Source organism: Petromyzon marinus, chromosome 70, assembly GCF_048934315.1.
Source record: "Petromyzon marinus isolate PM22_M1 ecotype Great Lakes invasive population chromosome 70, UKy_Petmar_22M1.pri1.0, whole genome shotgun sequence".
In the NCBI taxonomy this organism is placed as follows: Eukaryota; Metazoa; Chordata; class Hyperoartia; order Petromyzontiformes; family Petromyzontidae; genus Petromyzon; species Petromyzon marinus.
The window spans coordinates 951,866-976,185 of NC_133736.1; the positions used below are offsets into that span (position 1 = coordinate 951,866).

At 53.4% G+C, this 24,320-nt stretch overlaps 1 protein-coding gene across 2 annotated transcripts; it reads right to left on the bottom strand.

The window, feature by feature from the left end:
- Positions 1-3,441: 3,441 nt before the first annotated feature.
- Positions 3,442-23,731, bottom strand: LOC142906754 (PABIR family member 2-like). Of its 2 annotated transcripts, none has more exons than XM_076055168.1 (9): positions 23,123-23,731; positions 18,145-18,223; positions 15,992-16,038; positions 14,071-14,122; positions 11,884-12,042; positions 9,203-9,279; positions 8,757-8,821; positions 5,549-5,675; positions 3,442-4,341 (listed from the first exon to the last, which is right to left on the bottom strand). In XM_076055168.1, exons 1-9 carry the CDS (start codon positions 23,218-23,220, stop codon positions 4,212-4,214), a joined length of 834 nt encoding a protein of 277 aa, XP_075911283.1. In that variant the 5' UTR covers positions 23,221-23,731; the 3' UTR covers positions 3,442-4,211. The 2 variants fall into 2 exon arrangements, with proteins under 2 accessions (XP_075911283.1, XP_075911282.1); XM_076055167.1 differs by having other exon boundaries at positions 9,203-9,282.
- Positions 23,732-24,320: the final 589 nt, after the last annotated feature.

The window sequence follows — 24,320 nt, forward strand, 5'->3', positions numbered from 1 at the left end:
ACAGCACTAACCGGTTGCTGTGTGTTGGAGAGTTAAACTCACTACGACATTTACAATTCGTTACTAGTACAGCACTAACTGGTTGCTGTGTGTTGGAGAGTTAAACCCACTACAACATCAACAATTCGTTACTAGTACAGCACTAACCGGTTGTGTGTGTTGGAGAGTTAAACCCACTACTACATTTACGATTCGTTATTAGTACAGCACTAACCGGTTGCTGTGTGTTGGAGAGTTAAACCCACTACTACATTAACAATTCGTTACTAGTACAGCACTAACCGGTTGCTGTGTGTTGCAGAACAAAGCCACAACATTTACAATCTTAGTTACGTTTCGCCGGTAATTGCAACAGCCATCATCGGGCGACAGCCAGATTTGTGGAGAAATCCTCCCATTTGACGACACATTTATATATTCACGCGATCTAACCACGAAAAAAACGCCCCCGTAATTACGGATGATGTCGGCCGCGAAAAGCCCACTGGGCGTTTAAAAAGAAATGCAATCATTGACCCTTCCGCCACCTGAAATGAAAACTGGACGCAAGAGACGCAGACAATGCTTGCGTGGCCCCCACCCCCCGATTTACAGCGCGGATCCTTGAAAGTGCCTTTTAAAGAAAAATTACCACAGACTTTGGGGCGGGGCGGGGCGGGGGGCGCGGGGGCGGGGGAAGAAATCCACTTGCGGCTATCGGCGTAGCATCACGAGACAAAAAGGAATCCGCCCGGATCTCGCGCCAAAGCAGCGCGATGATTATCGTGTCAGCGAACGGCCCAGTGGAGGCGGATATCGCTTAGCTACCCTCACGAGTGCTCCCTCCTTCTTCAAGTGATGCCCTGGTCCACGTGGAACGGTCCGCGGAAGCAGACGTAGCAGGGCTACATCTGAGATCCCTCATCCTTCAAGATGACGTCTGGCACACGCAGAACGGTCCCACAGAAGCGGACATCAGAGGGCTACCTCTGAGATCCCTTCAAGATGACGTCTGGCACACGCAGAACGGTCCCGCAGAAGCAGACATCAGAGAGCTACCTCTCAGATCCCTTCAAGATGACGTCTGGGGGGGGGGGGTTGGTGGGATGCATGGATTTAATTAGCTTTGAAATGACGTGCCGGGAGACACTGCATCAAACCGGCGACCACCGGATTGGAGCTCCCGGTTTGCTGCGAAACGTTACACCGCTGTGGCAACGTCCCGTTCGCATTACGAGCATCTCAGGCGGACCGCGTCTCTGTCCCACCTGTCCCGGGCTCGTCTTCATCTCGCTAGGATCGTCTCTCGCCTGGCTTTTCAGGCCAGCTCCGGTCATCCCCGGGGCAGCGGCTTTTGACTCGGCCATCGAACAAAGGCGGTCGGTCATCGCATCACACGGCGCTTTCATATGCGCGCTTCTGCGGCCGTCTGGAATGCTCTAACTTCCGATATTAGGAAGCAGCTGGAGCTATGCACTTTTAAATCGTCTGGATTTAAAGCTCATTTCTTTACAACTGCTTCTTAAGTTTCGTTTGTTGTCCTTCCCCCGTACCTCCGATTTGCACGGTTGGATACGTACGGTGGGAAGGAAGTTCAACACACACATAGCACAGTTGGCTACGTACGGTGCGAAAGAATTTCAACATATACACATAGCACGGTTGCCTACGTACGGTACAAACGAAACTCAACACACACACAGCACGGTTGGCTACGTACAGTGTAAAAAAAGTTCAACATACACACACATAGCACGGTTGGCTACGCACGGTGTGAAAAAGTTCAACATACACTCGTAGCACGGTTGGCTCCGAGAACACTGCGGTCAAGGAGTCGCGAAGTCCACAGTTCAAATCCCAGTCTGGGATCTTCTCAGCCTACCGTCACCGTCATCGTAATTGCCATCATTGTCATCATCATCGTTATTGTAGTTGTCATCATCATTGTCATCGTCGCCGTTATCGTCATCATCTTCGTCATTGTCATCATCGCCACCATCATCATCATCGTAGTTGTCGTCATCATTGTCATCGTCGCTGTTATCGTCATCATCGTCGTCGTCATTGTCATCGTCGCCATCATCATCATCATCATTGTCGTTACCGTAGTTGTCGTCATCATAGCCATCATTATAATCATCGGGGTTGTCGTCATCGTCATCATCGTTGTCGTCATTGTCGCCATCGTCATCATCGCCATCATCATCATCAGTTTCGTCGTTATCGTAGTTTTCGTCGTCATCATCGTCATCACCGCCATCACCGTCGTCCTTATCGTAGTTTTTGTCGTCATCATTGTCGTCTTCATCATCGTCGCCGTCGTCGCCAGGGCTCAAAGTGTCAGCCGAGCGTTACCCCGGTAACAAAATCTATATTTTTTGCGCACTACGGCGACACTCCGCGTCCAATAGACCCGCCTCCGCCGCCCCCCACTGCTGTGGCTGCTGCGACCAACTGAGTCACGTGCCACCTGCCCGCCCGTCTACTGCCAGCACCTCGAAAATATTTCGGTGAGGAATTAAGCCCCCGCCCACCCAACCCCAGATCCGTCGCAACATTTTCGTTCCTTTTTTTTAGGGTTACCGTAACGATGTGGGGGGTGGAGTGGGGGGGGGGGTGGGTTCAGCCTCCTGCCATAAAGAATGTGGAATTTCCACAACCGTCAATAAGGGGGGGGGGGGGGGAGGAGTCTGAGCAGACGCGAGTAGAGCAACGCCGATGGCTCCACACTATCAAAAAATATCACACCAGGGGTAAGGCCCCACTGAGTTGCTGTGTAGTAACTCTTGTTTAGAAGCGACACCCTGCCCACCGCACACGATAGCTCAGCCAGGTGGCTTTATCGCGTGGAAATGTATAGCAGAAGTCAATACTCTAAACGCGTGACGTCGATTCGAAATGTGGAAGGGAAAAAGAAACGGAGGACCCGGAGAAAAATCCACGCGACCACGGGGGGGAGAGAGACACGCAGACTCCAAATACACGGCAGGCGTCGGGGTCGAACCCACGACCTCCTGTATACCAGGCAAGGTAATTAACATCTCATAGCCACTGTGATGATGATGAGAGAGAGAGAGACGCCGACTACAAATATACAGAAGGCGTCGGGGTCTGGATCGAACCCACGACCTCCTGTATACCAAGCAAGGTAATTAACATCTCATAGCCACCGTGATGATGATGAGAGAGAGAGAGAGACGCCGACTACAAATATACAGAAGGCGTCGGGGTCGGGATCGAACCCACGACCTCCTGCATACCAGGCAAGGTAATTAACATCTCATAGCCACCGTGATGATGATGAGAGAGAGACGCCGACTACAAATATACAGAAGGCGTCGGGGTCTGGATCGAACCCACGACCTCCTGCATACCAGGCGAGGTAGTCAACATCTCGCCACACGGCACCCCGCCTCTTGCCGCGCATCTTCGCACCGCTTCCGAGTTTTTTTTTTTGGGGGGGGGGGGGGGGGGGGGTGGTGTTTTTTGGCGTGAGCGCAAATTTTTTTGCTGGAACGAGAAAAATAAAAAATAAACCTTTCGTGGAAAAATTTAAAAAAGTTTAGTTTTCAAAAGTAAAAAAAAACAACCTCCCAAGGAGGGTAACGTCGCGATACGAACAGTCTCACTCACGACGTCAAGACGCCCTCAAAAGAGCGGTCAAAGGGAGACGACCTTGATCAGACGGCGTGACGTGGCACCACCCACCCGCCCGCCCGTCCGTCCGTCCGTCCGTCCCCCGCGCCCATCTCTGCGCCACCCCGAGAGACGACGACATCGCATCCCACAGGCCGCACATTCCATCGTCGAGAGGACACCGCTGCAACCGTGCCGGTGGGGGCGTCGCGCGCCCTGCGGGTGACGTAACGTTCCACCGTCACTTCCCGCCGGTGACATCACTTCCCGGCAACGACGGCATCACTTCCTGCCGATGACGACATCACTTCCCGGTGACGACGACATCACTTCCGGCCGATGGCACCATCACCTCATGGCGCCGACGACATCACTTCCTGGCGACGACGACATCCCTTCCCGCCGACGACACCATCACTTCCTGCCGGCGACGACATCACTTCCTGCCGGCGACGACATCACTTCCTGCCGGCGACGACACCACCCCTTTCCGTGCCGCATCCAACGACGTGAAATGGCCCCATCGACGGCAAATCCCGCCGATGACAGTCACCGGCCCGCGCAGTCTCGATTCCACCGTCGCCGTGACAACGACGTCACATGGCGGAGGGGCGCGAGGCGGGAGTGAAGGGCGGCAGGAAGGTGTCCGCTTTGGGGGCCTCCGGCTGGGGTCCCTTTTGTGGGGGGCTGCAGCTCCCTCCACTCTCCAGGCTGCTCCACGATAGGCTAGGGGGGGGGGGGACGGCGGGGACAAAAGAGTGAGATGCAAGGGGGCGTTGTGAGAGACACGGAGACACGAGGGAGACACACGGGGGACACAAGGGGGCGTTGTGAGAGACACGGAGACACACGGGCGACACACGAGGCGTTGTGAGAGACACGTGGGAGACACACGAGAGACACAAGGGGGCGTTGTGAGAGACACGGAGACACAAGGGGGACACACGAGAGACACTTCGTGTAGAAATTTATAGCGGCAGCCAAGTGACCCGAAACGCGCGACGTCGATTCTCAACGCGGAGGGGAAAGCCGGAGGACCCGGAGGAAATATCCAACAGGGGAGAGAGACGCAGACTCCCCGAATATACAGCAGCAGCAGGCATCGACAGGGGTCGGGATCGAACCCACGACCTCCTGCGTACCAGGCGAGGTAGTTAACATCTTCTAGCTACCGTGATGATGAGAGAGACGCAGACTCCAAATATACAGCAGCAGCAGCAGGCATCGTCAGGGTCAGGATCGAATCCACGACCTCCTGCGTACCAGGCGAGGTAGTCAACATCTCCTAGCCACCGTGATGATGATGAGAGAGACGCAGACTCCAAATATACAGCAGCAGGCATCGTCAGGGTCGGGATCGAATCCACGACCTCCTGCGTACCAGGCGAGGTAGTCAACATCTCCTAGCCACCGTGATGATGATGATGAGAGAGACGCAGACTCCAAATATACAGCAGCAGCAGGCATCGTCAGGGTCGGGATCGAATCCACGACCTCCTGCGTACCAGGCGAGGTAGTCAACATCTCCTAGCCACCGTGATGATGATGATGATGAGAGAGAGACGCAGACTCCAAATATACAGCAGCAGCAGCAGGCATTGTCAGGGTCAGGATCGAACCCACGACCTCCTGCGTACCAGGCGAGGTAGTTAACATCTCCTAGCCACCGTGATGATGATGAGAGAGACGCAGACTCCAAATATACAGCAGCAGGCATCGTCAGGGTCGGGATCGAACCCACGACCTCCTGCGTACCAGGCGAGGTAGTCAACATCTCCTAGCCACCGTGGCGCCCCCTGACGAGCGAGGGGGAGGGGGGGGGGGTATGTGAGAGAGGCGGCCGGGGATTCGTCAGAGACACCGGTGACAGGAGTCGGACACGCGGGAGACCTGCGGGGCTGGGGTGGGCGTTGACGTCACTCGGGGGCCTTACCTGTGCGTGAGCGGGTGAGGAATGACGGGAAATTCGGGCGAGGTGGAGAGTAAGGCAGCGGTGGCGGCGGCGGCCGAGGCGGGGCCCGGGAACGACCTCTTAGAGGGCATCTCGTTGCCCGGGTCGACTGCACGCACGCAACAAAGACGACACGCCAAGGCAAAGATCTACCCCCACCCCACCCCAGCCACACTTCCCCGCGTAGCCTCGACAAGACTGTCGGATCTCGATTCGAAGCTTTCGTGACCGCAGGACTACGCACTCTTTGGTTCTTTCAGTAAAGTCACGTAGGTTAGACAAAATAATAGATCATTGTAAACCTCATTTTGCCAGTAACAAAATATGATAATTGGTTACTGGCTAAATGAGGTTTCCAATGGTGTAAATGCTTACCCCGAGCTCTCATACTCTGATGGTGCATTGCCTTTGAGTTGTGCGCCTTTTGGCGTCTCCTGGTCCAACACCATGTGAGACGAGACTCTAAAGAAAGCTGTCTCGGGTGTGGACCAATCAATTTCAAGGACAGTGCCACATACATTATCAGAGTTAAATTTCGATTTAAAGCTTTCGTGACTGCAATGACTCATCTTCTTTGGTTCTTTCGGTAAAGTCACGTAGAATGAGAATAAAATAATAAATTGATAAAATAAAATAACACAATAATATTCTCACGACGTTTCGGCCACAACACAGCGCTGTCCTACCAGACAGTCTCGCCCCTTCACCTGATGAAGGCCGCTTGTGTTGTGGCCGAAACGTCGTGAGAATATTATTGTGTTATTTTATTTTATAAATTTATTATTTTATTCTCATTCTACGTGGTGACTTTACCCAATAGAACCAAAGAAGAAGATTATCATCAGAGTTGTCGTGGTTTTTTTGTTTGGGTTCCGACCCACAGGTATTGTGGTCAATGTAAACACGACTCCTTGTAAAAAAAAAAAAGGCGTCAGTTTTGTCACCAGGTAAAAGGGTAAAAAAACAATTATCAAAATAATAGATCGCGACGTTTTCGATCGCAACACACACAAGCAAGAATAATACGAACAAAAAAAAACCATATTCTTAGTTTTTTCGGTAAAGTCACGTTGAAGGGAAACAACAAAATAATAAAATATATATAAAACAATAAAAAAAATTCTCACGACGTTTCAATTATAACTCAAACGGTCGTTTGAGTTATGGTCGAAACGTCGAATGGTCGTTTGAGTTATGGTCGAAACGTCGTGAGAATTTTTTTATTGTTTTATATATATTTCATTATTTTGTTGTTTCCCTTCAACGTGACTTTACCGAAAAAAACTAAGAATAAAAAAAACCAGCCGAAGTAAAAGCCTGCTTCAGCAGTTTATTTTTTTATTTTTTTTTCTTGCCGCGGTTGCCCCACCTGATGATGACGAATGCTGGTGCGTTGCGATCGAAACGTCGTGATCTGTTACTCCTCTACCCCTACGTGGCTTTACCCGAAAGACTGTTGGAGCGAGCAGCGCCTACGAAGGCCGGCACCGTGGCGCCCGACGGCAGGGGGAGGCGACCTTCACGACGCACCGCCACCGAGCTGACCCTCGGGGAGTAAGGCCCGGGTCCCGTTCAGATGATCGAATCGTCACCAGCGGTTTTGGCCGCGAGCGGGGGAATTTAACTTTGAAGCTTTCGTGCCGGCAAGGATCCATACTCTTTGGTTCTATTCGGTAAAGTCACGTAGTAGGTAAAAAAGTTAAATAAAACAACAAAAATCACGACGTTTCGGGCCACAACACAAGTGGCCTTCTTCAGGTGAAAGGGAAGCTCTGTCGTCCCAACAGGTCCGTCCCCTTTCACCTGATGAAGGCCACTTGTGGTGTTGTGTGGCCGAAATCATTTTTTTTACCTACTACGTGACTCTACCGAGCAGAACCAAAGAGTATGTCGGCAGGTTTGTAGCGCAGCTCCCTCGACACGCGCGAACGCGCACGCACACACACACACACGCGCACACACAGACACACACACACACGCACGCACACGCACACACACGCACACACACACACGCACACACGTGCACGCACACACGCACACACGTGCACGCACACACGCACACACACACGCGCACACACGCACACGCACACACACGCACGCGCACGCACATGCGCACACACGCACACACACACGCACACACGCACACACACACACACACACGCACACACACACACACGCACACACGCACACACACACGCACACACGCACACACACACACACGCACACACGCACACACACGCACACACACGCACACACACACACGCGCACACACGCACACACACGCACACACACGCACACACACACACGCGCACACACGCACACACACACGCACACACGCACACACACACACACACACACGCACACACGCACACACACACACACGCACACACGCACACACACGCACACACACGCACACACACACACGCGCACACACGCACACACACACGCACACACACACACGCACACACACACACGCACGCACACACACACACACACACGCACACACACACACGCACACACACACACGCACACACGCACACGCACGCACACACACACACACACACGCACACACACACACGCACACACACACACGCACACACACACACACACGCACACACACACGCACGCGCACACAACGACAAAGACCCCCCCCCCGTATAGCCCTGACAAGACTGTTGGGGCGAGTGCTGCTAGCAGCGAGCAGCGCCTATGAAGGCTCCCGGCACCGCGGCGCATGAAAGGGGGCGGCGAGGCCGACACCGCGCCGTGACACCGGGTGCCCGCGTCGAGGCCCGCGTCGACGCGCGCCTCCGTTACGGTCGTCGGCGGCCGACCTCCACGCCCGTGAATCCAACCCCCACCACAAACGCAGAGAAACCTCCACGGCCGTGAGCGGCGGCTCTCCCTGGCTGCGTCTGCTCCCCGGCAGTCCGCCCGCCGTGTCGTTTCGCCCCGGGGGGCCGTGGGCTTGTGCTTGCCGTCGGAACGATGCGATGTATTGCTTTATTTTGTTTTCTCTGCCGACGCGACTTCAGCGAGAGAGAGAGAGAAACCACAGAGGGCGAATTCCTGCAGTCGCGAAGGCCTCGCTCCCCCCGCAAGACGTTCGCACGTCGTCGGTGAACGGGGGGGGGTGGGGTGGGGGGTGAGGGGGGGGGGGTGGGGAGTTTGGCAGTAAACCGGCGCTCACCTTTACGCTTGAGACAGCCAAAGGTGCCGGGTCTCACGCAGCTCCCGGGGCTGTTGCTCCTCCTCCTAGCGCCCAGCGGCGACACGGGGGCGGTTGTGGGGGTGGGGGGGGAAGAGGAGGGAGAGCCGAGGTGAACGTGCGTGCCTGCGGGCGAGCGGGCGCGTGTGTGTACGTACGTGTGTACGTACGTGCGCGTGCGTGTAGGTACATGCGTATACATTTGCGTGTGTGTACGTACGTGCGTGCGTACACGTACGTGTGTGCGTGTACGTGTGTGCATGTACGTATGTGCGTGTACGTGTACGTACGTGTACGTGCGTGCATGTACGTACGTGCGTGTACGTGCGTGCGTGTGTGTACGTGCGTGTACGTGTACGTGCGTGCATGTACATGTGTGCGTGTACGTGCGTGTACGTGCGTGCGCGTAACTGGTGCTGCTCACTCACGCAGGCTGCGGCCTCCGCTGTAAGAACGCTCCCCCCCCTCCACTCACCACCGCCTGCTGCAACGACGGAGCAAACAGCTGCTGTGGGGGGGGGCACAGGGGGGGCCCAGGGGGTGGCACAGGGGGGGCACAGGGGTGGCACAGGGGTGGCACAGGGGGGGCACAGGGGTGGCACAGGGGTGGCACAGGGGAGGTGGGGTTGGTGGTGGTGGGGAAGAGGGGGGAGCAGGGTTACGACTTACACGCACGCGTCTGTGTGCGTGTGTGCGTGTGTCTTCGTGTTAGCATAGTTATGGGGAGCGGTAGTTAGCGCTACGCTGACGCTACGAACCCGGCTATGACCCGAGTTCGATTCCCGCTCACGGCCAACACCGCCAGTGACGGTTACCTGAACCGGTCCTGGGCCTCCCCTAGGTCGACTCGGCCTCAAATGAGCACCTGGTGTAGCGGTGTGTAGTGAACATCGCCAGCACTGGGCGTGGTGCTGCTCACCCACCCCCTCGTGTGCCACAGTGCCGGTAGCCTTCACAGGTGCTGCTGCTACTCGCTACTAACAGCACTTGCCCCTACAGTCTGTTAGAGGCTACACGGGGGATCTTTGTCTTTATTTTTGTCTTTGTGTTGCTACAGTAGGGGGCACATGTGGTGCATCTGCCCAGTGGTCTCAGTCAGTCGACCCATGGCACCTGCCGGGTCTGTCCCGTAACCTCCCGCCAGCGGGCGTTCGACACTTCACGTGGCCTCAAAGTGCACATAGCCTGGCACGGGTGCCGTGGTGACGTCACCGCCATGTCGTGTCGGTTGTTGTTGTCTTGTGTCTATGTTGTGTGTCTCTCTCTGTGTGTCTCTGTGCGAGTCTCTCTCTGCTTGTGTGTCTATGTTGTGTGTCTCTCTCTGTGTGTCTTTGTGTGAGTCTCTCTCTCTGTGTGTCTCTGTGTGTGTCTCTGTGTGTCTGTCTGTGTGTCTCTGTGTGTGTCTCTCTCTGTATGTCTCTGTGTGAGTCTCTCTCTGCTTGTGTGTATGTGTGTGTCTATGTTGTGTGTCTCTCTCTGTGTGTCTCTGTGTGAGTCTCTCTCTGCTTGTGTGTCTGTCTGTGTGTCTATGTCGTGTCTCTCTCTGTGTGTCTTTGTGTGAGTCTCTCTCTGTGTGTGTCTCTGCGTGTCTGTCTGTGTGTCTCTGTGTGTGTCTCTCTCTGTATGTCTCTGTGTGAGTCTCTCTCTGCTTGTGTGTATGTCTGTGTGTCTATGTTGTGCGTCTCTCTCTGTGTGTCTCTGTGTGAGTCTCTCTCTCTGTGTGTCTCTGTGTGTGTCTCTGCGTGCCTGTCTGCGTGTCTCTGTGTGTGTCTCTCCCTGTGTGTCTCTGTGTGAGTCTCTCTCTGCTTGTGTGTCTGTCTGTGTCTCTCTGTGTCTCTGTGTTGTCTCTGCTTGTGTGTCTGTGTGTCTTTGTGTGTCTCTCTCTGTGTGTCTCTCTCTGTGTGTGTCTCTGCGTGTCTCTGCGTGTCTCTGCGTGTGTCTCTGCGTGTGTCTCTGCGTGTGTCTCTGCGTGTGTCTCTGCGTGTGTCTCTGCGTGTGTCTCTGCGTGTGTCCCTGCGTGTCTCTGTGTCTCTCTCTGTGTTTTTGTGTGAGTCTCTCTCTGCTTGTGTCTGTCTGTGTGTCTATGTTGTGCATCTATGTGTGTATCTGTGTTATCTCTCTCTGCTTGTGTGTCTGTCTGTGTGTCTATGTTGTGTGTCTCTCTCTGTGTGTCTCTGTGTGAGTCTCTCTCTGCTTGTGTGTCTGTCTGTGTGTCTATGTTGTGCATCTCTGTGTGTCTCTGTGTTATCTCTCTCTGCTTGTGTGTCTGTCTGTGTGTCTATGTTGTGTGTCTCTCTCTCTGTGTCTCCGTGTTGTCTCTCTCTGCTTGTGTGTCTGTCTGTGTGTCTATGTTGTGCATCTCTGTGTGTCTCTGTGTTATCTCTCTCTGCTTGTGTGTCTGTCTGTGTGTCTCCGCGTCTGTGTTTTGTCTCTCTCTCTCTCTCAAATTTAGCAATCTTTGGAAGAACGTTAATCAACCAGGTGGGGTGTTGCGTGCTGTGTTAGCCGACTCTCTGTGTCGTATTGCATTCTATTTCTAAGTTCACTAGCTTTGTTTTCCACCTGTTGACGATTGCTTGTGTTGCAATCGAAACGTCGTGTTCTATTATTCTTATTTATTTTATTTCCACTTGACTTGACCGAAATAACCAAAGAGTAATTCCTGCAGTCACGAAAAAGCTTCACATCAAGTTGTCTTGCGTGTTGCTTATTCGAACCGGTCCTGGGCCTCCCCTAGGTCGACTTCGCCGTCTCAAACCAGCACCCGGTGGTGCGGTGTGCAGTGAACATCGCTAGCACTGGGGAGACAAAGGCGGCCGGGCTGTTGTCACTGGCCACCCACCCCCCTCGTGTGCCACGGTGCCGGTAGCCTTCACAGGTGCCGCTCGCTAACAGCACTTGCCCCTACAGCCCTGTTAGAGGCTACACGGGGGACCTTTGTCTGTGTGTCTATAGGTGCTGCTCGCTACTCACAGCACTTGCCCCCGCAGCCTGTTAGAGGCTACACGGGGGACCTTTGTCTGTGTGTCTATAGCTGCTGCTCGCTACTCACAGCCACTTGCCCCTACAGCCTGCTAGAGGCTACGCGGGGGACCCTCGTCATTGTTACCCGGCCGAAGGCGCGAGTGGTCGCCGGCGGCGACGGCGGCGGTGACGACGCCGCAGCCGCTGGGCACGATGACGGTGGAGGGAACGAGTCGGAGCGCCGCTGCTCCGACACCGCAGACGCCGGCGCGGCCGGCCTCTCCGCGTCGCACATCTGCTCGCACTAACGCACACGGGGACGGCGACACCGTCACCGCCATCATCATCACCGTCATCACCACCTCCATCATCATCATCATCATCACAATCACCGCCATCATCACCGCCGCCATCATCGCCGCCATCATCATCGCCATCACCACCACCATCATCACCACCACCACCACCACCATCATCATCATCATCACCATCATCATCATCGTCTCAATCATCACCACAATCACCACCATCATACCACCATTGCAATCACCATCATCATGATCACCGTCATCACCGTCATCGCCACCTCCATCATCATCACAATCACCACCATCATCACCGGCATCATCACCACCATCACCATCATCATCATACCACCATTACCACCATCATCACTACCACCATCATCATCATTGTCATCACCGCCATCGTCGCCATCACCACCATCATCATCACCGTCACCACCGCCATCATCACCATCATCATCATCGTCAAACCACCATCATACCACCATTACCACCATCATACCACCATTGCCACCACCACCACCACCATCATCGTCGTCGTCACCGCCATCGCCGTCATCACCACCATCATCATCACCACGACCATCACCATCATCACCATCATCATTATCACCACCATCACCACCACCATGTGGAAACTCTTAGTAGCGTCCAGATACTCGAGATACGATGTCACTATTTTTATATTTTACCAGGCGAGGCTCCACTCAGCCGCTATGCAGCGGCTCGTTTTCTCAGGAGCGAATGAAAGCAGTTCAAGCAAGTGGCGGGTTACCATCACCGCGTGGCGAAAGAACTCCAAACGTGAAATAGATTCTAAATGTGGAGGGAAAAACCGGAGGACCCGGAGAAAAATGAAAGCGACAACAGGGGGAGAGTGATCCGCAAACTCCAAACATACAACAGGCTTTAGCGGTAGGGTTCGAACCCACGACCTCCTGTATACCGGGCGAGGGAGTTAACATCGTGCCGAAATACAGGCATCGTCAGGGTCAGAAACGAACCCACGACCTCCTGTATACCAGGCGAGGGAGTTAACATCTCCTAGCCACTGCAGGGGGTTGTCGCTAAAAAACAGAACGTGCCAATTCATTAATGTCCACCTGATGATGCCTGTTGTAATTACTGGCAAAACGTCGTGACTAAGATTGTCAATGTAGCAGTGGGTTTAACTCTCCAACACACAGCAACCGGTTAGTGCTGTACGAGTAACGAATTGTAAATGTCGTAGTGGGTTTAACTCTCCAACACACAGCAACCGGTTAGTGCTGTACTAGCAACGAATTGTTAATGTCGTAGTGGGTTTAACTCTCCAACACACAGCAACCGGTTAGTGCTGTACTAGTAACGAATTGTTGATGTTGTAGTGGGTTTAACTCTCCAACACACAGCAACCAGTTAGTGCTGTACTAGTAACGAATTGTCAATGTAGCAGTGGGTTTAACTCTCCAACACACAGCAACCGGTTAGTGCTGTACTAGTAACGAATTGTAAATGTTGCAGTGGGTTTAACTCTCCAACACACAGCAACCGGTTAGTGCTGTACTAGTAACGAATTGTGAATGTCGTAGCGGGTTTAACTCTCCAACACACAGTAACCGGTTAGTGCTGTACTAGTAACGAATTGTAAATGTTGCAGTGGGTTTAACTCTCCAACACACAGCAACCGGTTAGTGCTGTACTAGCAACGAATTGTTAATGTCGTAGTGGGTTTAACTCTCCGACACACAGCAACCGGTTAGTGCTGTACTAGCAACGCACAAAAAAACCTCTTATTACAGATGCTCCCCGCCCCCCCTCATCTCCACTCTGCTGTCCGAAAAAGGAAGCGCCCCTCCCCGAACACGGCGAGATCACCGATTCGGGTCACCAAATCAATGCCGAGCCCGCAAGCCTCGTGAGTCGGACATCTCCCCAAGTTCGCCACGCCGTGACGTGGCGAACACGCCCATCAGACGTTCCGGCCGGGCCCGAGATGGCCGTTGTTTCGCAGCTGCGCCCGAAAGCGGGGGTTAGGGGACGCTCACCGGGGAGAAGTCTTCCCAAGGCTGGCCGACCTGCATGGCGGCCTGCACGTCTCTGTCAAAGCGGCAGACCGGGTGAAAGAGCACACGCAATTATTACACGGTGCACGTACGCACGTCCGTGCTGTGTGTGTGTGTGTGTTGAACGTCTTTCGCACCGTACGTAGCCAACCGTGCTGTGTGTGTGTTGAACGTCTTTCACACCGTACGTAGCCAACCGTGATAATCCCACTCACCCGCTCCCTCCCTCGCTCACTCATCACCCATTCACCAACGACCTCCGACCTTATTCTTAGCTCTTTCGGTAAAGTCACGTTGAAGGAAAACAATAAAACAATAAAATATATATAAAACAATAAAAATTCTCACGACGTTTCGACCATAACACAAACGGTCGTACGTAGCAGTGGGTTTAACCTGATGACGACCGTTTGTGTTACGGTCGAAACGTCGTGAGAATTTTTATTGTTTTATATGTATTTTATTATTTTATTGTTTCCCTTCAACGTGACTTTACCGAAAGAGCTCAGAATATGAATGACTGCAGTCACGAAAGCTTAAAATCAAGACCTCCGACCTTGCGAAAGGCAAACCACGTTCAGAGGGCTTGAGAAGTTACAAACAAGAAAACGAAACTAATTTTTATTTCACCAGGTGTAAGGCGCCCACTGAGCAACTATACAGCAACTCCAGGGGCGGAGCCAGGATGTTGACTTTGGGAGGGTGGGGGGGTGAGGCCGACTTCAATATTCTGAGATATCTCAGTGTGTTTATGTTTTACAATGGGCGCCACAAGATGCGTAAAACAAATTCTATTGGATTTGAACGCGGAGTTTGTTAATGGGTCGCGGCCGCTGATGTGGCTGATGAGTCCGACGAGTTCGAAAGGCTGCCGCTCAACCAGCCTGCAGGAGACAGCACGAGGAGACAGCACGAGGAGACAGCAGCCTGCAGGAGACAGCACGAGGAGACAGCACGAGGAGACAGCAGCCTGCAGGAGACAGCCTGCAGGAGAGAGCACGAGGAGACAGCACGAGGAGACAGCAGCCTGCAGGAGCCAGCACGAGGAGACAGCACGAGGAGACAGCAGCCTGCAGGAGACAGCACGAGGAGACAGCCTGCAGGAGACAGCAGCCTGCAGGAGACAGCACGAGGAGACAGCAGCCTGCAGGAGACAGCACGAGACAGCACGAGGAGACAGCACGAGGAGACAGCAGCCTGCAGGAGACAGCACGAGACAGCACGAGGAGACAGCACGAGGAGACAGCCTGCAGGAGACAGCACGAGACAGCACGAGGAGACAGCACGAGGAGACAGCACGAGGAGACAGCAGCCTGCAGGATTGTGCAGCAGCCGGATATCCGGTTATCCCGATCACCGACTTTCCCAAAATTTCAGGGGGGGCTTGGCCCCCCCCCAGCCCCCCCCCAGCCCCCCCCCCTGTGGCTCCGCCCCCGATTAACTCGTCTCAGAAGCGAGCGTGGCCATCACAAACGACAGCTCAGCCAAGCGGCGGCTATCATCATCATCAGCATCATCATCAGCATCATCATCACGTGGAAATTGATCGCAGCAGCCAAATGACTCTAAAATACTCTCTCCCCCCGAGAGTCGCCATCGCAACCGACAGCATCTGGCCTTACAGCGCAGATTACCCGCGGGGAGACGGACACCCCCGTCGATTCGTCCGAGACGCTGGACTGTCCGCGGGGGGGGGAGGGGGGGGGGGTCCCTTAACGATCGGCGCGGGGGGCGGGGGGCTGAGGGGCGGGGCGGGGGGAGCGTCCACGCCGAAGCTGAGAACCGTTCAGCTTCTGCCGCCGTTGTGGCTGCCGCGGGGGGGGGAGGGAGGAGGAGGGGGGGGGAGAATTTTTTTGCCGGTCGTTGTCGGGGTCCCGCGGGTAAATTTGAGGTCGGCTCTCACCTGTCTTGTGCGGTGGCCTCCCTGTTCATCACGTCCATCCCCTCCTCCTGAGTCGCGGGCGGGCGGGCGGGGGTGCACAGGGCAGTCGGGGAAGTAAGGCGTCAGTAGGGCAGGACATCCCACCCCTCGCTCTCTCTCTCGCTCGCTCTCCCTCTCTCTCTCTCACTTAACAAACGACGGGGGGGGAACGGGGCGAGCGAGCGATTTCGGTCGCTCGTCCCGACGGCCTCCAAAGTCGACCACCCCGCCCCCCCTACCCGGTCCTTCGTCGCCCCCACGGAAAAAGGACGAACTCCATGACGTTCAAACGGCGGGCACTGGCACCGTGAAGACGCCGGCGGCGCTGGAACGCCCGTGACGTTCATTTTGACGCCATCGACCGAGGCATCGATTGATATTCACGGGGCCGACGTCGGCCCCTCGCTAACGGGGGATCGGTCGGTAAGCGAACACCCACACTACACTAGAACAGCACATTGTACACTACACGATATACTACACACCACACTACATTAGAACAGCACATTGTACACTACACGATATACTACACACCCACACTACATCATACAGCACATTGTACACTACACGATATACTACACACCAAACTACATTATACACCACATTGTACACTACACGATATACTACACACCCACACTACATTATACACCACATTGTACATCGATATACTACACACCACACTACATTATACAGCACATTGTACACTACACGATATACTACACACCACACTACATTATACACCACATTGTACACTACACGATATACTACACACCACACCATACACCACATTGTACACTACACGATATACTACACACCACACTACATTATACACCACATTATACACTACACGATATACTACACACCACACCATACACCACATTGTACACTACACGATATACTACACACCACACTACATTATACAGCACATTGTACACTACACGATATACTACACACCACACCACACCATTCACCACATTGTACACTACACGATATACTACACACCCACACTACATCATACAGCACATTGTACACTACACGATATACTACACACCCACACTACATTATACAGCACATTGTACACTACACGATATACTACACACTACACTATACACCACATTGTACACTACACGATATACTACACGCCACGCTACATTATACACCACATTGTACACTGCACGATATACTACACACTACACTACATTATACAGCACATTGTACACTACACGATATACTACACACCACACTACATTATACAGCACATTGTACACTACACGATATACTACACACCCACACTACATTATACAGCACATTGTACACTACACGATATACTACACACTACACTATACACCACATTGTACACTACACGATATACTACACACCACACTACATTATACACCACATTGTACACTACACGATATACTACACACCACACTATATTATACACCACACTACATTATACACACTACATTATACACCACAACCACACTATACACTACACATTATACACCACAGGACTAGACACTACACATTGGGCTCTATGGAGGCCCATCGTTAAGTGATTAGTCATTAACAGGGGTTCTGCTGTACTGTGGGGTAGGGGAGTGGGAGTGTGTGTGTTGAACTTCTATCACACCGTACATAGCCAACCGTGTTGTGTGTGTGTTGAACTTCTTTCTCACCGTACGTAGCCAACCGTGTTGTGTGTGTGTTGAACTTCTATCACACCGTACGTAGCCAACCGTGTTGTGTGTTGAACTTCTTTCACACCGTACGTAGCCAACCGTGCCGTGTGTGTGTGAACTTCTTTTCGCACCCTACGTAGCCAACCGCGCTAACCGGAGGAGCGGGAGAAGTGCAACCAACCAAAGACAGGACGAGTTTGTCAATCTCGATGTCGATGACGATTTACAAGTGGCACCACAGCTCCCAGCGGCCTCCGAATATCGGAGCGGAAGAGAGCGTTCCAGGCGGCCGCAGAATCCGCGCCTTCCGAAAGCGTCGCGGCGAGGCCGCTGCCGGAGCCGCGGTGACCTCGGGGGCCGCTGGCGGAAAGACGGACGCAGGACGAGGCCCCGGCACGAGCGAGACAAAACGGGGCCGTGGGCGAGAGGGGCGAGGGCGACCGTGGGCCTCACCAGAGAGTGTCCCCCCGAGAGGCTGACGCTGTTTCTGCGTGGGCGGGGAAAGCCGGGCACGGTCACCTGGAAGCTCTCGCTGCGCGGGCACGGGGGGGGGGTGAGAGACGCGCAGAGTGAGACATGGAGAGAGACACGGGGGAGAGACACGGGGGAGAGACACGGGGGAGAGACACGCAGAGTGAGACACGGGGGAGAGACACGGGGGAGAGACACGCGCAGAGTGAGACACGGGGGAGAGACACGCGTAGAGTGAGACACGGGGGAGAGACACACGTAGAGTGAGACACGGGGGAGAGACACGCACAGAGTGAGGCACGGGGGAGAGACACGCGCACAGAGTGAGACACGGGGGAGAGACACGGGGGAGAGACACGGGGGAGAGACACGGGGGAGAGACACGCGTGCAGAGTGAGACACGGGGGAGAGACACACGTAGAGTGAGACACGGGGGAGAGACACGCACAGAGTGAGACACGGGGGAGAGACACGCGTGCAGAGTGAGACACGGGGGAGAGACACACGCAGAGTGAGACACGGGGGAGAGACACACGCACAGAGCGAGACACGGGGGAGAGACACACACAGTCAGACACGGGGGAGAGACACACGTAGAGTGAGACACGGGGGAGAGACACACGCAGTGAGACACAGGGGAGAGACACGCGCGCAGAGACACGGGGGAGAGACACACACAGAGTGAGACACGGGGGAGAGACACACACAGAGTGAGACACGGGGGAGAGACACGCGCAGAGTGAGACACGGAGAGAGACACGGGGGAGACGCTCAGAGTGAGACACGGAGTGAGACATGGGGGAGACACGCTCAGAGTGAGACACGGAGAGAGACCCAGAGACACGGTGAGACATGGTGCCAAGTCTATGAGCAGTGTTGAGTCAATGGGCAGTGTTGAGTCTATGGTGCAGTGCTGAGTCTATGGTGCAGTGTTGAGTCTATGGTGCAGTGCTGACTCTATGGTGCAGTGCTGAGTCTATGGTGCAGTGCTGAGTCTATGGTGCAGTGCTGAGTCTATGGTGGAGTACTGAGTCTACGATACATTTCCACGTTATGATGATAATAAAGCCACTCTGTCAAGCTATAATTTGTGATCGCCAGACACGTTTCTGTAAAAAGGCTAAGAGGATGGAGGAGGATAAATCCGGTGATCTGTGAAGCTCGTTTTTCACAGATATCCAGTCGGGGCACCGGTTACAACAACAACACACAAACACAACACAAAGACACGCGACAGCATGGCTATATATATTTTTTAACCGAGGTAAGTCACGGAAAAATGAGGAGGCGAATTAAAAATAAAAGTACATCGGTTAAAAATGTTTGCATGAGTACGTACATTCGTGCCCGGATTAATTTTGTTTACGTGAAATATAAGCTTGGGAAAGGCAGCAAAACAACAACAATCCCAGACCACACCAAGACTACAACAACAACAGTCCCAGACCACAACAAGACTACAACAACAGTCACAGACCACACCAAGACAACAACAACAACAGTCCCAGACCACACCAAGACAACAACAACAACAGTCCCAGACTACACCAAGACAACAACAACAGTCCCAGACCACCACAACAACAACAGTCCCAGACCCCCACACCAAGACAACAACAACAACAGTCCCAGACCACACCAAGACAATAACAACAGTCACAGACCACACCACCACAACAACAGTCCCAGACCACCACACCAACAACAGTCCCAGACCACACCAAGACCACAACAACAACAACAGTCACAGACCACACCAAGACAACAACAACAACAACAGTCCCAGACCACCACAACAACAACAGCCCCAGACCACACCAAGACCACAACAACAACAGTCCCAGACCACACCAAGACAACAACAACAACAGTCCCAGACCACACCAAGACAACAACAACAACAGTCCCAGACCACCACAACAACAACAGTCCCAGACCACACCAAGAAAACAACAACAAGTCCCAGACCACACCAAGACAACAACAACAACAGTCCCCGACCACACCAAGACTACAACAACAACAGTCCCAGACCACCACAACAACAGTCCCAGACCACACCAAGACAACAACAACAACAGTCCCAGACCACACCAAGACAACAACAACAGTCACAGACCACACCAAGACAACAACAACAACAGTCCCAGACCACACCAAGACAACAACAACAGTCCCAGACCACACCAAGACTACAACAACAGTGCCAGACCACACCAAGACAACAACAACAACAGTCCCAGACCACACCAAGACTACAACAACAGTCCCAGACCACACCAAGACAACAACAACAGTCCCAGACCACAACAACAACAACAACAGTCCCAGACCACACCAAGACTACAACAATAACAACAGTCCCAGACCACACCAAGACAACAACAACAGTCCCAGACCACACCAAGACAACAACAACAGTCCCAGACCACACCAAGACAACAACAACAGTCCCAGACCACACCAAGACAACAACAACAGTCCCAGACCACACCAAGACAACAACAACAACAACAGTCCCAGACCACACCAAGACAACAACAACAGTCCCAGACCACACCAAGACTACAACAACAGTCCCAGACCACAACAACAACAACAGTCCCAGACCACACCAAGACTACAACAACAACAGTCCCAGACCACAACAACAACAACAACAGTCCCAGACCACCACAACAACAACAGTCCCAGACCACACCAAGACAACAACAACAACAACAACAGTCCCAGACCACACCAAGACAACAACAGTCCCAGACCACACCAAGACAACAACAACAGTCCCAGACCACACCAAGACAACAACAACAGTCCCAGACCACACCACCACAACAACAGTCCCAGACCACACTAAGACAACAATAACAATCACAGACCACACCAAGACAACAACAACAACAGTCCCAGACCACACCAAGACAACAACAACAACAGTGCCAGACCACACCAAGACTACAACAACAACAGTCCCAGACCACACCAAGATAACAACAACAGTCCCAGACCACACCAAGACTACAACAACAACAGTGCCAGACCACACCAAGACAACAACAACAGTCCCAGACCACAACAACAACAGTCCCAGACCACACCAAGACTACAACAACAACAGTCCCAGACCACAACAACAACAACAACAGTCCCAGACCACCACAACAACAACAGTCCCAGACCACACCAAGACAACAACAACAACAGTCCCAGACCACACCAAGACAACAACAACAGTCCCAGACCACACCAAGACAACAACAACAGTCCCAGACCACACCAAGACAACAACAACAGTCCCAGACCACACCACCACAACAACAGTCCCAGACCACACCAAGACCACAACAACAGTCCCACACCACACCAAGACTACAACAATAACAACAGTCACAGACCACACCAAGACAACAACAACAGTCCTAGACCACACCAAGACAACAACAACAGTCCCAGACCACCCCAAGACAACAACAACAGTCCCAGACTACACCAAGACAACAACAACAGTCACAGACCACACCAAGACAACAACAACAACAACAGTCCCAGACCACACCAAGACAACAACAACAGTCCCAGACCACACCAAGACAACAACAACAGTCACAGACCACACCAAGACAACAACAGTCCCAGACCACACCAAGACAACAACAACAGTCCCACACCACACCAAGACTACAACAATAACAACAGTCCCATACCACACCAAGACAACAACAATAACAACAGTCCCAGACCACACCGAGACAACAGCTCCTCAATAAAATTGCACGTGAACATTCAACTCTCTAGAATGCACAGACTCATCTGCAACATTGAGACGGTGCTGCTGGGACCCTCGATTCATGCCCGGAGTCTCTCCAAGGGGTCCACAATGGCCATCTCAGGGACATTGACCCACGCCTACTGAGGGTATGGGTTCGAGTACTGGGTCTGTCTCTATAAAGGATGGGTCCACAATGGCCATGTCAGGGACATTGACCCATGCCTACTGAGGGTATGGGTTCTAGCACTGGGTCTGTCTCTATAAAGGATGGGTTTATAATGGCCATGTCAGGGACATTGACCCATGCCTACTGAGGGTATGGGTTCTAGAACTGGGTCTGTCTCTATAAAGGATGGGTCCACAATGGCCATGTCAGGGACATTGACCCATGCCTACTGAGGGTATGGGTTCTAGCAATGGGTCTGTGTTTATAAAGGATGGGTCCACAATGGCCATGTCAGGGACATTGACCCATGCCTACTGAGGGTATGGGTTCTAGCACTGGGTCTGTCTTTATAAAGGATGGGTCCACAATGGCCATGTCAGGGACATTGACCCATGCCTACTGAGGGTATGGGTTCGAGTACTGGGTCTGTCTCTATAAAGGATGGGTCCACAATGGCCATGTCAGGGACATTGACCCATGCCTACTGAGGGTATGGGTTCTAGTACTGGGTCTGTCTCTATAAAGGATGGGTCCACAGTGGCCATGTCAGGGACATTGACCCATGCCTACTGAGGGTATGGGTTCTAGCACTGGGTCTGTCTCTATAAAGGATGGGTCCACAATGGCCATGTCAGGGACATTGACCCATGCCTACTGACAGTATGGGTTCGCGCACTGGGTCTGTCGAGAAAGTCGTACATTCAAAGTCGACTGTGCAACGCCTTAAACTTCTTTAAACTCGTTAAACCCGCGCTGACAAGTTCGAATCATAATCTCACAACAGCAACCGCGGTCTCAAATGCAGATCGCGGGAGGTGAAAGCGGCGGTGGGAGTGGTGGTGGTACACGAGTGGGGTGGGTGGGGGGGTGCGCGATGGCTCTACACCAACGGGGTGGCGGTGCACCTCGGCCGGCAGAGCGCGCTAGGCAAGACCGTAGGCTTCTCTGTTCGGAGCGGTGGAGTAGGCCTCGATTTAACACCTAAAACATTTTTCACATTTTCACGATAGAACGGTCCGTCTCACCAGGCGTTGTTGATCATGGGCAGGCTGTTGGATCGGCGCAGGGCGTTCTCGGGCATCGTTTCGCCGCAGAATTCCAACTCCATGCCCTCCTGTGCCATCCTGAAAAACTCGGCCGCTTGACGCTGCAGCGGCAAACGCCGTTGCACATAATACGGCCCGGGTCGCTCTTTTGTGTCAAGATTTTAAAAAAACAAAAACGATCGACTTCGAAACCACAACGAGAGGAGAGGGAGGAAGGGGGGTTATAAAAAAACACACACACAACGAGAATACAAATTATGACGCGTCAAAAAAAGAAGTTATTAAAGTTTTAAAAAACAATGTTTCGTCTCGTTAAATGGCCACGGTCGAAGCGGCTCGCTCTCTCGCTCGCTCGCTCTCTCCTCACGCCGTTTAAACTTTATAAACTTTTTATTTTGTCGTAAGATTTTTTTGTTGTTGTTTTTTTTTTGTTTTACACACACACACGTATACGTGAAACATTATACGTGAAAGAAAACACCCGCGGGGATTTTATTTTTTTACAACAAAAAAAACTGCGATTTTATAAAAAAAAAAGTGATAGGCGCAAAAAGGGGGGGAGGTGAGGGGAGGCGGAGGGGAGAGGAGGCGGAGGGGAGAGGGAGAGGAGAGGGAGGGGAGGCGGAGGGGGATGAGGAGGCGGAGAGGAGAGGGAGGGGAGGCGGAGGGGGAGGGGGAGGCGGAGTCCGCTCGGGAGGCCCACGGGAGACCGAGAGCTTTGCTGGGACAAACTCGTGGAGCCCGCCGGGTTTAGATATCACACTTCGCTTAAGAGGCCTCGTACCCCCCCCACCTCGTACCCCCCCCACCTCGTACCCCCCCCCACCCTCGTACCCCCCCCCACCCTCGTACCCCCCCCCACCTCGTACCCCTCCCACCCTCGTAGCCCCCCCCTCGTACCCCCCCTCGTACCCCCCCCTCGTACCCCCCAACTCGTACCCCCCCCAGTCCCCAACTCCCCCCCCACCCTCGTACCCCCTCGTCTCCATCCCCCCCTCCCCTCGTCCCCCTCGCCTCCCTTGTCCCCGCCCCCTCGTTCCCATCCCCCCCTCGTCCCAACCTCGTCCCCCCCCCTCGCCTCCCCATCCAGAAGTTTCAACGCGATCAGAGTTCGCAGTCTGCATGGGGGGGGGGGGGGCCTTTACGCCTGGTGTAAAAGGCTGATCTTTCTTAATTT